General features: G+C 36.5%; 1 protein-coding gene across 5 annotated transcripts in view; it reads left to right on the top strand.

Annotated features, from left to right (window-relative positions):
* The window catches only part of LOC120628412 (P protein-like), a 78,819-nt gene that overhangs the window by 25,554 nt on the left and 37,499 nt on the right, over window positions 1–15,766 (top strand). For 2 of the 5 annotated variants that reach the window (XM_039896769.1, XM_039896768.1), the window contains 5 exons: window positions 4,397–4,500; window positions 5,529–5,667; window positions 6,388–6,454; window positions 7,051–7,186; window positions 7,830–7,969. In XM_039896769.1, coding sequence (XP_039752703.1) covers window positions 4,397–4,500; window positions 5,529–5,667; window positions 6,388–6,454; window positions 7,051–7,186; window positions 7,830–7,969 — 586 coding nt within the window. Of the gene's footprint in view, window positions 1–4,275; window positions 4,501–5,528; window positions 5,668–6,387; window positions 6,455–7,050; window positions 7,187–7,829; window positions 7,970–15,766 lie in introns of all 5 variants that reach the window. The other 3 variants (XM_039896770.1, XM_039896771.1, XM_039896772.1) reach the window with 2 other exon arrangements.

Here is a 15,766-nt window from a genome sequence, read left to right as displayed (position 1 = left end):
CTACTCTCGACATTTCAAAAAAAGCAGTTTTCTCGAAACTGAAATTGATTGTTTGTTATTTATATTGCACTTACAGGTTAATTTGAGTACACTAATATCAAGTCAAATAATTTGTCAGGCACATAAAATACATTTCAATAACAATTTTTTTGTTTAACATAGTAAATAATAACATTAAACATAATCTTTTCTGGACGTCCGTGTATGGACGGGTGTATGTGGCATCAAAATTGGTCGAAAAAATGATCGTATCGGAATAATTTTTTTTTAATTATCTAAAGTAACACACGACATAATTTCTTAGTTAATATGAGCGTTCAATTCACTGTCGTTAAATTTCCATGTAATTATTCTAGCTAATATTAATTGTAACTTTCAATGTGCAATCATTATGACATTCCTGTGTCTTGTTTACAAAAAATTAATAATAATTAATATGAAAAAAAAAAATTGTAATGAGCATTGAAAGTTTCAGTTAAAAATTTTCAATTTTATTGTGAAAAAAATGAGATTATGAGGCGTGCACTTTTTGATTTTCCAAATTTTTCTATTTTTCTATTTGAAGCGGTGATAGCCCAGTGGGGAGGAGTTCACTTCCGGTAGGGCGAGTTCGAATCCCAGCAAGCATCTCTAACTGTTCTAAATTACGTCCGTTTAAGCAAGTAAAATACGGTGAAGAAAAACATCGACAGGAAACCTGCATAACTGGGAGTTCTCCATAATGATTTCAAAAGTGTGTGAAGTCCGCCATTCCGCACTGGGCCAGCGTGGTGGAATACGGCCTTAACGCCTTCTCATTGTTTGAGGAGACCCGTGCCCTGTAGTGGGCCGGTTATGGGTTGATAAGATGATGATGATGAGGCCGTTATACACCACGCCATCCTAGTGTGGATTGGTAGACTTTACCTGACTTTGGTGATAATGATAAATGTCCCACCGACCTCCTCCCTCTAAGGAGCGAGGGATATAGAGTTGGCACGTTCCAAGCTTCTATAATACAACTACTATGATCCCTGTCCCTATACCTATCCCTACTAATATTATAAATGTCAATGTAAGTTTGTTTGTTACGCTTTCACGCAAAAACTACTTAACCGATCCACATGAAACTTTGTACACATATTCTTGGAAGTGTTAGAAGTAATATAGGATACTTTTTATCCTGACATAAAGCTCGGATCGTTTGGGAGAGGGGATGAGTGTTTGACGATATAACACCATAATTCTGACAAATTATAACCTATTTAAATAATTATTTTTGTACTTTAGATGTTATAAAATGTATTTAATTTTGCCTAAACTGTGGTTGGAGATAGAGGATAGAACTCCTAAGCGGACAGCAGCAAACCCCTCAGGCATAGCGATACTGAATACTTTAATTTTTTTAGATCTACTACTAAATTTAATGCCACATCAAAAAACAAAATCAAAAGCAGACGAAGTCGCGGGCAACAGCTAGTAAAGGTATAAAAGAAAACCTCATATTTATATCTTACAACGTTTAATCGTTTTACTATCTCTGATTACAACATAGCACATTATAAACTCAAACATCAATCTATATGAACTTATGGCACACTTTTTAATACACACTACAAAAGAAAACTTCTGCAATATTACTACAAAGAAAACTTCTGCAATACTCTTCTGTACCTCTATTTTTCCCGCCATTTTATATGACCTTCCATTTTGATCTGGGTCCTGCCATTTTTAATTCTTATCCAACTTATACCGACCACAGATTATGCATAATTTTGACCAGTCTGAACGAAGATGCCTTTTTATCTTTAATCAAATGTACATAAAGGCAATATTCTAACACTTGCTTTAACGGTAAATAAAACATTGTAAAGAAACCTGCATGCCTGAGATATCTCCATAATATTCTTTTTTCTGCATTCTCCATAATAACATCACAAAGGTGCAGATTGGTAGACTTTACATGCCTTTGGTGATAATGATAAATGTCTCCCAGACCTACTCTCTCTTAGGAGGGAGGGATTTAGTATTTGCACGTTCCACGCTACTGGAATTATATATATAGGTATAATAATGTCTAGTTACGATAGCTTACTTAACGTGCACTCCAAAACAAGGAGATTTTTTTAATTTTAGGCACTTACTCCAACATCGGTATAAGGGTGGTATACTTTTGATGAGGCAAGCAGTAGGTACCTAGACAATGACGTGTAGTTTGACATAATATTATTCCGCTCAAAATAACAGCAACTCGAGCGAAATCCCGTGGTTTTCATGCCTAATCGAACCGCATAAGCGTAAAGAGTAATTTTATTATTCAAATAGGTACCTATGTAGGTTGGTATAGTTATCATAAGCTTTGGTGTCACAATTATTTAAGCTGAAAATTTTATTTCCTTGCGGTTTGTTCTGTACAATTTTTAATGAGTGGAAGATTCCAATAATATTAATTTATGAAAACTTCACTTTTAAATGCCTAACAAATAAGTTTGACGTAACGTCGGAATAGCTATGAAACTATGCAAATATTTGTTACATTAGCAGAGAAATAAAATTCCCAAAAAAAGTGAAGCCCATGTTCAAAACTAAAGATCTACAAAGCTTTCCCTAGATGGCGCTGGTGAACTTTATTCGTTGATTAGCTCGCGCTATCGTTTGTCGCAATAAATTTTGTATGGTCATTGGAACGCTTCTTCATTTCGTTCAGTAATCAAACAGTCAGTGCAAAAATATATTTCTTTTTTATATTTCGACCAGTGGATTGTGGATCCTGGTACGCGACGCCAGAGCAAAGGCGAATGGTGGGTTTAAGTGCAAACACCCCATATTACTAAGTTAAGTTTTTGTCAAGTCCCGTGGAAACCGCTAGTTTTCCTGGGATAAAAAGTATCCTCTCCGTACTTCCAACTAACCATGCCAAAAATTAAGTCAATTGGTTGCTTAGTTAAGGCGTAAGTACGGACAAACGAACAAACATAGGTACTTTCACATTTATTTTATGAGTAAGTATGGATTAAAAGCCAAAGTACCAAGTTTCATGGATATAACTTGGAAATTTACAGTTTGATAGCTCATATTACAGTAATTTTATAAAGTGGTAAATAATTAAACTTTTGATAACTATTAATTTATATTGGCCAGATAAATTTAGATTTTAAATTATATTTGATTAACAATATTGAAATACTAGCGGACCCGCGCGACTTCGTTCGCGAATGAGTCGACTTCAAAAAGTAGTCGTATGTTGTCGCGGACTGTTTTATATAACTTTAAAGAAACAACAATTCCGATATACTTACATACTTCCGTCGTTTGGCGTAACGTTTACCGTTCACGCATCGCACGGATCAGAATCTCTTAAAAAGGATATTTTTTGCAGTTTTTGCAACATTTCTCATTAATGATAGTAGCGTGATGTTATATAGCCATAATTGTTACTACAAATCGAAACAGAATTTTCTGATATTAGCGCGTTCAACCAAACAAACTTATAATATTTCAACTATGCCTATCCAAAAAACCACGTCCATCTAAAACTCCGTTACCCCGATTTTGAAAGACAAATGCGAAAAAAATAGTGATGCTATCCTGTAGAAGCTGTTTGCTTTTCCCCGAATATCAACTACCACTTTACCAAATTTTATTTAAATCCGTTCAGTAGTTTTCACGTGATGCCCGGACAGACAGACAGACAGACAAAAATTAAATAAAAATCTGTTTTGGACTCAGTATCTATTATAAAGCATCACCCGGTCAAAATTTTTAAATAATATTAATAAATGTACAGAAATCTACCAGTAAGTTTTATTATAAGTATAAAAAGTATAGACTGTGCAATCCTACCTGCTGGGGTGGGATTGCAGTCAGTATCTTGTATAGGAATTTAAAAAAAAATCAATGCCTCTAGATATTTCTGTTTGACACACTTATTATTTCACACATTGTGTGTATTCTCGTAGTATATTCATTTATTATTTATTTATTACATTATTATTAATTATTTTCCTTAACGTAGTTAGTTACTGTACACAGATTCAAACATCAAATAAGAACAGTGAGTTTATATTAAAACTAGCCGTCCCTCGCGACTTCGTCCGCGTATTTATAAATCATCCTTAAAACACGAGATACGCTGTCTCGGACTTTTTTTATAGAACTCTTAAAGGGAATCTTAGCATTTTGATATATTAATATTAACGGGATATCCAACACTGAAATAATTATTCAAATCGGACCAGTAGTTCCTGAGATTATCGTATTAAATTAAACAAACAAACGAACAAACCAACTCTTCAGCTTTCAATAATAGTATAAGATGTGATTAGAATCAGTGAAAAATGACGACGCTATTTAATAAAATGCGCAAGTTGCGCACCAAAAAGGAGAGGAACAGTGTATATTCTATGGTGTCCTGCAGCGACCTCACGCCAGGCAGCCTGGAGGTCTGGGTTGACCTCCCAGACGCTATCAAGTACGATCCGGCACTAGCGCCCTTCAAGCAGCTGTATGAACAACACCATGGTAAGTTCACTTTGTTTTTAAGAGTTTGGGTACCAAAAGTTAAAACGGGACCCTACGCTGTCTGTCCGGCTGTATCCCATGAACCGTTATAGTTAGACAGTTGTGATTGCCACAGATGATGCATTTCTGTAGCGGCTATAACAAAAAAACGGAGTAAAATTAATATTTGAGGCGACTGCTATACAACAGACGTGATTTGATTGCAGTTTTTGCAATGGTACAGAATACTGCTTGCGCGAGTCCGACTCGCATTTGGCCGGTTTTTGTATCTAAGGCACGGTCAACTGCGTCAACACAAAATTAATGTTGACTTAGTCTGGGGACATACATACACCGTCGCTTCAAGCAGCATTTTTTATAAATATTTCCCTGTAAAAATGAATCCTTATAATATAGGGACGTCAAGGTTATGATATACTATAGAGTTATAGATAGTATAATCCGGGTGTTGTTCACAGTGGCGTGCATAGAGGGTATATCCAGTACGAGATATAAATACTTAAAGGTAGGCTTTTTATAACGCTTACAATGCCTATCCTCAACATGAATAAATGTTTTTTCTTTCTTTTCTTTTCTTTCTATCCTTACGCTTTTATAACTAGTAATGGAGATTTTCTTCATTTGATATCATCTGCATACCCTGTGCATACTGTCTCTGCACGCCACTGGTTGGTCAGTGTTCGGGTTCCAGTACTCAAAGTCACTGTTCTTACTTTAACTTTCCTATAATCAGAATTATAATACTGGGACTAAAGCATCAACAATATTAAAAAAATTAAAATTTATTTGTTCCGGTTTTTTTTAAAATACACAAAAAACCAAAACATAAATTTCTATACTTCGAAAGGAAGCAGTTGATCAAATTGAGTATCTTTTCTGCTGCATTGGCACGCCACCGCACCGCGCCACTTACACTAGTTATTGGATTTAATTTTGTTTCTGTTATTTTTTTTGTTTTTACCGATTAACTGGATTACTGTTGACAAAAAAAAAAGTCGCCGTATATAATTAAGCATCTCATTCTACAGGCAAACTGGAGTCTACACCCACCACCCCGATCACGCCTGAAGGCGACAGAAATATATTCAACAAAAAAATATCGGATTCTACAGTCGATGTTCACGAGCCCATCGACAGAAACACTAACTGCAAAGATGTTGATAATAGGTAAGTTTTTTAATCTATGGCTATACACATTTTAGTTTCTACTAGTAGAGATTTTTGTGACAGAGCTCCACAAGTACTAACGCCTTGGTTATTTCTGGCGCCAAACAGCATTTTCGTGTGGTTGCCGATGTTATTAAAGGTATATGGGGCTGAACACCCACGCCTCAGTTTGATGGTCCAAATGCGGAACTTAGTAGGCTGTTGCATACCCTGCGAAGTTTTGCTCGCTTTATAAGCGATGGTTGTCCACTTATCATCAGGTTGGCTATCTGGTCTGGTAACTATTACTGAAAGAAAAAACAGATAGAAGAAGGCTCAGAGTCAGTCAGCGAACGACCGAGAGGCGCAGAAGTTAGGTGGAATAGCGAAACTCACATACACACACGTACAAGACTCTCTCTTTTTTTTGGCAGTTGAGTAAAAGTTTACACCCATAACCACTAGAAGGCAAGCTATAATTATGCATGGTAGCTATAGGTAGGTAAAGTATAGGTCTAACTTTTTAAATAATTGTAAGTCATCGTGCAATTGAATCTCACAATCGTAATTAATTTCATTTTTAAATCAACTATTTCCAAAACTTATCCACCAATTTACAAATATCTGGAACATGTCATTTGCCATTTTCGCTAATGCCTCGGTGCTGCCATCTCTGGAAAAATCACATGACATACCGATGTCGATAACAGCCGAATCGTCTAAAAAGTATTTATATTACAGGTTAATAGAACCAAAGGTGCCACACGATGAAGAGAAGAAAATTCCTCCGTCAGCACGAAAAAAACAGGTTCGTTATAATGATTACCTCCGGATATCTTAAGTCACGTGCGCCGGGATAAATCCCAAACACACGAGGGATTTTAGAGTAACTCCCGAGCGTAGCGAAAGTGCTGTATTTAGAATCCTGAGTGCAGCAAGTGTTTTAAGGGCGCCCTAAACGAAGGCAGCTTTTACCCAGAGTTGAATACTCTATCTACTTTTCTCACCTCGCAAGGCAATCAATCGCGCTTGTGGGGATTTTGAATGCACAAGCAACCGGCGGTCAGAGCTTCAGAGTGAGAAACCTCATCACAATACGCGCCGTTTCAAGGTCGTCTGTATCTGACCCTTGATCCAACAACCTAGCGAAAGCTTCTTAAGATCTTGATCGGAGCTTTTCGCGAGTAGACAATTGACTGAAAGTTGAAACGACTATCAGAACAATAACGGTCGACTCAACACTCCACATGGCGGTAATCTCGTGAGCGAGGTCCATGAATTTAGATACCTTTTCCTTTTCAGCTTTCACCAGATTATCATCATGTGGAATAGTAATGTCAACAATTATTGCAGCGCAGTGATCTATCGACCAGCGCTATATTATTAATTTCTCATGACTTTCAGTTCGACAGAACCCTGCGAGTGGTGAAGCTGTCAGTTCTTGTTGCTTGCTGGGCATTACTTACCATCTCCCTGCTCCTGAACAACGAGAAGAATGATGTGATACTGCATACTGCGGTCAACGTTGGAGAGGTTCAAGGTGAATGTGGTATCTTTAATAGAAAAAAGACGATGGTTGAAGAGGTTGAAAAGGAAAACAAATAGTTTCCACGGGATTTTCTATTTATATAAATCAGAAAAGATTTTGGCATTTACGAAGGGCAAATGCGTGCACTTCATGTTTGCACAAAAGCAATGTCTACCCAATTATTATTTATGTTGAATTCGTGTAGCATAGGCCTCGTCTCATAGAAGAGAAGGTTTTAGAACAAAGACCCAACGCGCTGCTCCAATGCGGGCTAGTGGGCTTTAACGACTTTTATCACACGCACGCTTAAGTAGGAGGCCCGGGGTTCGATTCCTGGCAGAGGCGATTAGGGAATTTATTATTTTTGAATTTTCGCTGTTCTCGTCTGGTGGGAAGCTTTGGCCGTGGCTAGTTACCCCCTTTTCACAAAGACGTGCTGCTAAGCGATTCAATGACTAGGGGGTAGGGATGACTACCGTACTCCCCAACAGGTTAGCCCGCTACCATCTTATCTTACTTCGTCATCACTTTCATGAAAAAACAAAGCAAACAGACTTGACTATTCAAAGGTGCTTATATAATGCTTCTTAAAATAAATGAGTTTTGAATTTGAATTTCGAATGATAATTAATCTGCTAATATTTAATTCTTACAGAATACTACCTTAAATCAACCCAAGAAGATTTCACCGTTTCGGTATCATTGTCTGGACCGTTCGCGGATTCGAAGAGCAACGATACCACTTTGCTGCAGCTATGGCTGCACAGGAGTTCAGGAGATAGAAAACAAGCGCAGGTATGATAAAGTGTTATTTACAAAAAAAGCAATGCAATTTTCGTTCTCTTAAAATAAAAAGCTAAAGTGGCAAAAGGCGGGGCACGTAGCTCGGAGAACCGATGTACGTTGGGGTTCCAAGGCGTTGGAATGGCGACCCGGCACCGGAAAACGCAGCGTAGGTCAGCCCCCAACGAGTCACTGGAAGCCTCTGGAAACAAACGGCCCAGGACCGTGGATTATGGGACTAACAATCTATGTTCAGCAGCAAAGTATTTATGTAAATTATTCATCAGTCATCTTAGCACCCATTACACACGCTACGCTCACTTTGGGGCTAGATGGCCATGTGTGTATTGTCGTAGTATATTTGTTTTACTTATTTTGAAGACATTTGATGCCGTTTTAGCATTCAATTAAAGAAATTCTGATAAAAAGTTAACTTTGAGAAAAATACTTTCAAAGTTATTTCGTCCAGTTCTTGAGATATGGGCGGAAACCTCCACTATGTATTTGCGATACACCATAATTCCTAGCCTCATCTATTCTTATCGTAGGCATCATAACGTCTATAACGTAATGTTAAATTTAATAATATTTACACAGTGAACTAAAGATTTTGTATGACACCTATACAAACACTTTTTAAGAATATTAAATGTTGATTTTACATTCAATTTATTTGTAAGATTAGCTTATCAAAAATTTGCTTAAAAAAACGTAAGTGTACACTAAACGACATTATCATCTTGACCAGACGAGTTCTTCGAGTTACAAATAAACGTTGAGTAACGTCTGATAAATTATTCAGATATTTGTCATGCTCTATTTAATATTGGATTGAAGCAGGCGATACTTTGCGGAAATCCATGATATACTATAAAAATTAAGCTTTATTTGCTATAGTCCGCGAAAAGCACGAGAATCTGTGTGGTGTAATTTATTATTTCTTCAAACCTTATACTCCACACAAAACAGATCTTCGGCAATGTACCCTCTACGCATGTTTCGCTCCGAAACCGGAGCATCCCCTTGAGATGTTAACTATACAATGAATGAATTATTGGTGAAGAAATTATTCATTACACCATACAGATTCTCATGCTTTTCGCGGAGTATAGCTTAATTTTCATAAAACTTGATACTTGCTAAGCTATAATAGTGGTTAGAGCTTCGGCCTAACATTAGGAGAGACAGAGTTCGATACCCGACTCGCACTTTTCTGAGTTATGTACGTTTTAAACGAACACCTTAAACAGCGTAAGGAAACCTGCATGCCAGAGGGTTCTCCTGCTCAATAACGTTCTCAGAAGTATGTTAAGGTCTGCCGAACCACACTCGGCCGGGGTGGTGAACTACGCCCATAACACCCATGCGTATAGTAGGCCGGTGCGGTGGTACTTTAATAATGATGGTGACATTTGAAAGGTGCCCTCATTTGAAGTGTCTGAGCACTGAATAACTTATTCTGAAGTGATTCCAAGGATTTCCAAGTTTATTTAGAAGGCCGTTAACATTTGTAGGAACTCTATTCGGAATTTGAAAACAATAGCGTTCTGAAAACCATTTCCTTAAGTCGATAGAAAATACATTTTCATTAAATCATCACCTATTATGATTGTCGATCTTTTTCTCAACTTTCAATCGTTAAACCGAGAATGTAAAACAATCTAATGTATTGCGGTTTTGTAATGTGAGAACTATACTTACTTCAAGAAACGCTTCGTTCGATTTGTTTTTTCGTTCGGCAAATAGGTCTCGTATTTCTTGGTTTTCCACTCGCATAAAGGTACTGTTACATTGCTGCGCACGTTGTGTACGGAATCTCGACGTTCACAACTGATTCTCACTGAAGATTTTGTTTTCTTTCTTTATTAAAGGGTTTTCAGCAGCGAATTTGTCACCTTTATAGGTTTACAGTTTATAGTACACTCATTTCTAACTAATCCTACTGTATAATATTGTAAATGTGAAAGTATAGATGTTTGTTACTCAATCACGCAAAAACGGCTAAAAGGATTTGGATGAAATTTGGCATGCATGTAGTCTTTGACCGGGAAAAGAACATAGGCTACCTTTTATCCCAATTCCTTAAGTAGTTTCCGAGGGAAAATTGTAAATTGTTTACGAGCTAAGCCGCCTATGGTATGGATAAGGACATGTACTTTCTATACTGATATCTCAAATAGTTTCCGTGGTGAGATAAAAAATTGTTTACGAGCGAAGCTTTAGACCCAATTCTGGAGTCCGCGAAGACGAAGTCGCGGGCAGAAGCTTGTCTTTCTATGGGTATAATAAAGCTATAATTCTATGGGTTTAAGTTTAGGTCTACGGAGATGACAGGGAAAGTTTTGTCATAGTCATTATTATCGAGCATTTATTTTCCTTAAAAGCGGTGATAGCAAAGTGGTTAGGACTACGGCTTAACTTTGGGGGGCCGAATTTGAGTCCCAGCACGCGCCTGTAACCTTTCGAAACTACGTGCGTTTTAAGCAATTAAAGTATCACTTGTTTCAACGGTGAAGGAAAACGTAACCTGTATGCCTGCCTGAGAGTTCTCCATAATATTCTCAAAGGCGTGTGAAGTCCGACAAACCGCACTGAGCTAGCGTGGTGGACTAAGGTCTAAACCCAGGAGACCCGTGCCCCGTAGTGGGACGGTAATGGGTTTATATGATGATGATGATGATAGCTTTTCTTATATTAACTTTGTTTTTTAAATTATTATATTCTTTTACTTTTATTATGTTATTTTTATAAGTAAAAATAAGGATTGGGAAAACTCTTCCGTTCGAAGAGGCCTTTAGTCCAGCAGTGGACTGATAAATGATGATAATCAAACACAAAATACAAAAAATTCTAAATGCATTTATTTCAAGTCGGCCTAATATAAGCACTTTTGAAACATAAAGTCTGTCTGTGTGTAGTGACTCTACCACCGGTTCGGAAGACAGAAGATTCTACCGAGAAGAAGCCGGCAAGAAACTCAGCAGTTGCTCTTTTCCAATATCAACAATTTACATTTTACATTTTAAAATTCATTTTTCTATCTTGTGAGAAATGAAAGCGGAGCCGGATGCTTCCAAGCACTTTGTCCTTGTCATTAAGAAATTCATTAATTGTATAATAACCTCTCTGTAATAAATGTGTTTTAAGAAACTCTTTAAACTTATGCATTGGTAGGTCCAAAATTACCTTAGGTATCGTATTATAAAAATATGGCAAATCCTAACTAATATATAAAACCAAAGCGTAATTGTTTGTTAGTCCTTGATTTTTGGCATAAAGTCAATTAAAAGCCTACCCTCCATGGTAACAGAATCTAGTTTTTATTCCAGAATAACAAACGTATGTATTTGTAAACAATAGTATTTGTATAAACCCGTATTAAACGCGGGCAACACCGTGTAAACACCTATTCTAAATAGCCTGACAACATGTCTACCTTTCCATTACGGCACAGACCGTATGCGAATATTAAATCACGGCTATGTTTGTACATAGTCGTAAATTAGCATTCTTATGTGTGTGATGACTCGTGATGACGAAGCTTCTCGTTTAGGGTTGCCAACTTTTTCCAAAGAGGAATAGATTACATATAGTAAGCGGTGCTAGTCTAGTGGTTAGAACTTCGACTCCCTTTCGTGGGCACCATGTTCGATCCCCAACCTCTAACATTTCGGAGTTATGTGCGTTTTAATTTGGGGAAATTTAACTATCACTTGCTCTAACGGTACAGGCAAACATCGTGAGGAAACCTGCATGCCTGAGAGTTCTACATAGAGTTCTCAAAGACGAGTGATGTCAACAATCGACTCAAGTCGTTCAAGTTAAATTCACTATCGGAAAGACGTAGGCTACACGATATGGTATTTCTACATAAGCTCATAAACGGCACCATTGATAACTCTGAATTGTTGAGCCAAATATACCTTAAGGTTCCCTCTCGTATGCCGCGGTACCCTATTCCACTCTTCACTAACAAATTTTATAGAACTAATCTCGGCCACCACTCCTTAATACCTTAGGCTAAGATTGTATAATTAATTTAGTGCTAAAGGTGAGTGTATTGATTTGTTAAATGATACATTAGGAAAATTTAAAACCAAAATTATTAAAACGTTTGGCACTTCGCTAAAGGTGACTCGTAATCTGATAATTAGGTACCCTAACTTTGTTTTCTAAGTTCCTAAAATATTAACATTGGTAATGTAAGTTTCTATTTCAAATTCAAATTCAAAATTTCTTTATTCATGTAGGCCTATCACAGGCACTTATGAAGCTTTCTGTTTAAATTTTATTATTATAAATTTACATATCTTTTAATAATGCTTGTATAAAATTGAGTTATCGCACATACTAACCAGTGCATGCTGTGACTACCTATATGTGAAATTATGTGTCATTAGTAACCTAAGGCTAGCTTTATTCATAACTATAATACACGTAATTTTGTAGGTAGTCCAAATAAAAATAAATAAATAAATCCACAAAAATAAAATAAAACAAAAATACCTAGTAAAAAATTATTACTTATCTATGTAATTGAGTATTATGTAAGTTTATAATAGCATAAATGAATATCATAAATATCATAAATTTATATATGTAGTATATAAAATTTTATATCGGTTTTTTTGTAGTTAATATGTAAATGTAGTATGTATGTTTTTTTGTAACTTCCTTTATGCACTATCCACTTTCCACTTTTTTATCGGCTTCGTACGTTCAGGTTGCCTTTAAAAGATCACTTTTAGTGATAAGGCCGCCGTTTGCACCCTAGCACTAAGTACTATTACTGTTTTCCTATTGTGTTGTGTTGCAATAAAGTTTTTCTTTTTATCGCACTTCAAATATTCACTTCACGTCACTTACAATGGGTGCGTTCAGAAACTCCTCTTGGTTTCGAAAATTGACAATAGTTATCGAGACTGGTATGGAAAAGTTAAGAAACTTCTCTTTCTTATCATGAAAATCATGGAAATTAAGCCTAATATGCTATACTCCGCGCTTTGCTATACTTTGCTATATTAAACATCTCTTGACTTAACAATTATTCATTGTAAAGTCAACATCTCCTGAGGATACTCCGTTTTCGGAGCGAAACGTGCGTAGAGGGTACATTGCCGAAGATCTGTTTGGTGCGGAGTATAAGGGTTGAAGAAATTATAAATAACACCACACAGATACTCCTGCTTTTCGCGGAGTATAGCAAATTAGGCTTAATTTTCATGATATATCATGGATTTCCGCAAAGTAACGCCTGCTTCATGATATCATCAAAAAACAAAATCAAACGCAGACGAAGTCGCGGGCAATAGCTAGTACCTATATGAAATAGACGATAATACTGTGTTGGCAACCCTATTCTTCTCCCGTCTCATCCCCTCTGATGCAAGGCTACGTCTCCGCACGCTGCGTGAACAGCGTACGCATAGTTGCATTGCATGTGACATGTGTTATGATGAAATGCCCAAGCTAGCCATGCGAGTATCACGTCTTCATGACGTCACAAATAAATAAAAATTAACTACTGCTCGTTATAGTCTAGTCTTACAAAGAGTCTGAAGGGCGTGGCTGTCGGTATTTTTTTAACATCAATAAATAAACATATTACAACAATACACACATCGCAATCTAGCCACAAAATAAGCGTAGCCTGTGTTATGGGTACCTACTGCCTACTAAGTAATTTTACTATTTTTTTATGGATGAAATACGTAAATAAATACTTATAATATACAGATAAACAATCATGAAATGAAAAACCATCATGTTAATCACAAAGCATTATCCTGTTGTGGGAACCGAACCCTCGGACTCAGAAAGCAGAATCACAGCCCACTGCGCCAATCAGCCGTCAAATATACAAACATTTAAATTATTTTAGAAAAAACAAGCCTTCCTTAATATATTTTATCCTACGTCTCAAAAATTCAAAATTCAAAAATTCAAAATTCAAATTCAAAATTCATTTATTTCAAGTAGGCCTAATACAAGCACTTTTGAAACGTCAAGTCTGTCCGTGTGTAGTGACTCTACCAAAACAAAATCAAACGCAGACGAAGTCGCGGGCAATAGCTAGTACCTATATGAAATAGACGATAATACTGTGTTGGCAACCCTATTCTTCGTCAATCAGCGTGTGTATGAAGATTTTACCATTGAAGGGACAGAGACAAAAATTATATCCCCGATTATAATTTATATCCCTTGACAGGGGATATAGTTAACGTATCAACCAGCTAAAACACAGAATAGGAGAAGTTTACCCCCGTTTTTTTACATATACTCGTAGCACGTAACACGGCTAGCATGGGCACGAGAATCCTCTTCCTTGGGAAAGGATAAAAATGTATCTCCTCCCACAGCTTTATCAACTCTCAGAGCACTGGCGCACAAGTGGAAATAATATCCAAATAATACATGTGTAATAATAAACGGGGGTAAACTTCTCCTATTCCGTGTTCCCGTACTTTAACAGGTGGACACATTAATAAAATATAGTATCATTAATATTATAGTCAGGGATACAATCAGGGGATATCATTTTTGTAACCTGCCTTTGCTAGCCCTGCAGGTGGGCCATCTGTAAGGCCGTCAATTAGTACTAAAAAAGTCAGTTTAAAAACTGTCCAGTCCAGTTTTAGTGCGCAGCAATGGAACGCCACCATAAAGCCATGACCTTGAGAAAATCACATAAGGAATTGAAATGTAAACTAAGCTAAACTAATCCCATGCTATCACACGTTATCAGCAACACAGCAAACATTATTATAATGTTCTTAGTTGAAGCAACATGTCTTATATATAACAACATTGGATTTATTAAATAAACAACGCGTTCTCATAGTTGTTTTAGCTTGAAATACTATGGCTAAGTTTGACGGCCGATTGGCGCAGTGGTCTGTGATCCAGTTTTTTGAGTCCAAGATTGTAAGTTCGATTCTCAGTTCAGTGTTTAAGTGTTTGTCTGTATATTTGAAGTATGTATATTATTCTTACCTATAAATCATTCATCAATTACAACTAGTAGATACCCATAACACAAGCTTCGCTTACTTTGGGGCTAGATGGCGATGTGTATATTGTCGTAATATATTTATTATTTTTTTTTTTATTATTATTATAAATGTCTTTTATTTGTTTCTTAGGTACCTATAGTCGGCTCCAGTACACCCATCTTTATGCGTATCAAGATTGCATCTTAGAGATGGGCATATACCTATGATACTGTTAATCCCGGAAAAGCACGAGGATAACCGCTAACTTTCCCGGGATTGAGGTTTACCTTTATTACAAACTTGGCTAGTGACCATCCTACGGACAAAGACGTGCTGCTAAGCGATTTCATGTTCCGGTGCGATGTCGCATAGAAACTGATTAGGGGTATGACAAACAAACGCGCAACGCGACAAAACAAACAACAAAACAAATTCAAATTCAAATTCAAAAATATTTTATTCATGTAGACCTTATTACAGGCACTTATGAAGCGTTCATACATTTAACATGTTACACTAATGTTAGTGATGGTGATAACTGCCGAAGCATTTTTATCATACACTAGCTGTCCCGGCGAACGTCGTACCGCGGATCTTTTTTTATTATGAATGTTATATTTTAATACTTATTATCCTATTCCGGTCTAAGAGGAATCCAAAAAATCAAATATCATAAAAATTGGTCCAGCCGTTCTTGAGTTATAAATGGTGTAACTAACACAACTTTATTTTATATATATAGATGTAATCTATACTTACTTATAATAAAACTGTTACTGGAAGATTTCTGTACATTTAATATATTTTGAAAATT

The sequence above is a fragment of the Pararge aegeria genome, chromosome 12 (genome assembly GCF_905163445.1).
Source record: "Pararge aegeria chromosome 12, ilParAegt1.1, whole genome shotgun sequence".
In the NCBI taxonomy this organism is placed as follows: domain Eukaryota; kingdom Metazoa; phylum Arthropoda; class Insecta; order Lepidoptera; family Nymphalidae; genus Pararge; species Pararge aegeria.
The sequence above is the reverse complement of the archived record's forward strand: the minus strand, read 5'-3'. Positions and strand labels throughout refer to the sequence as shown.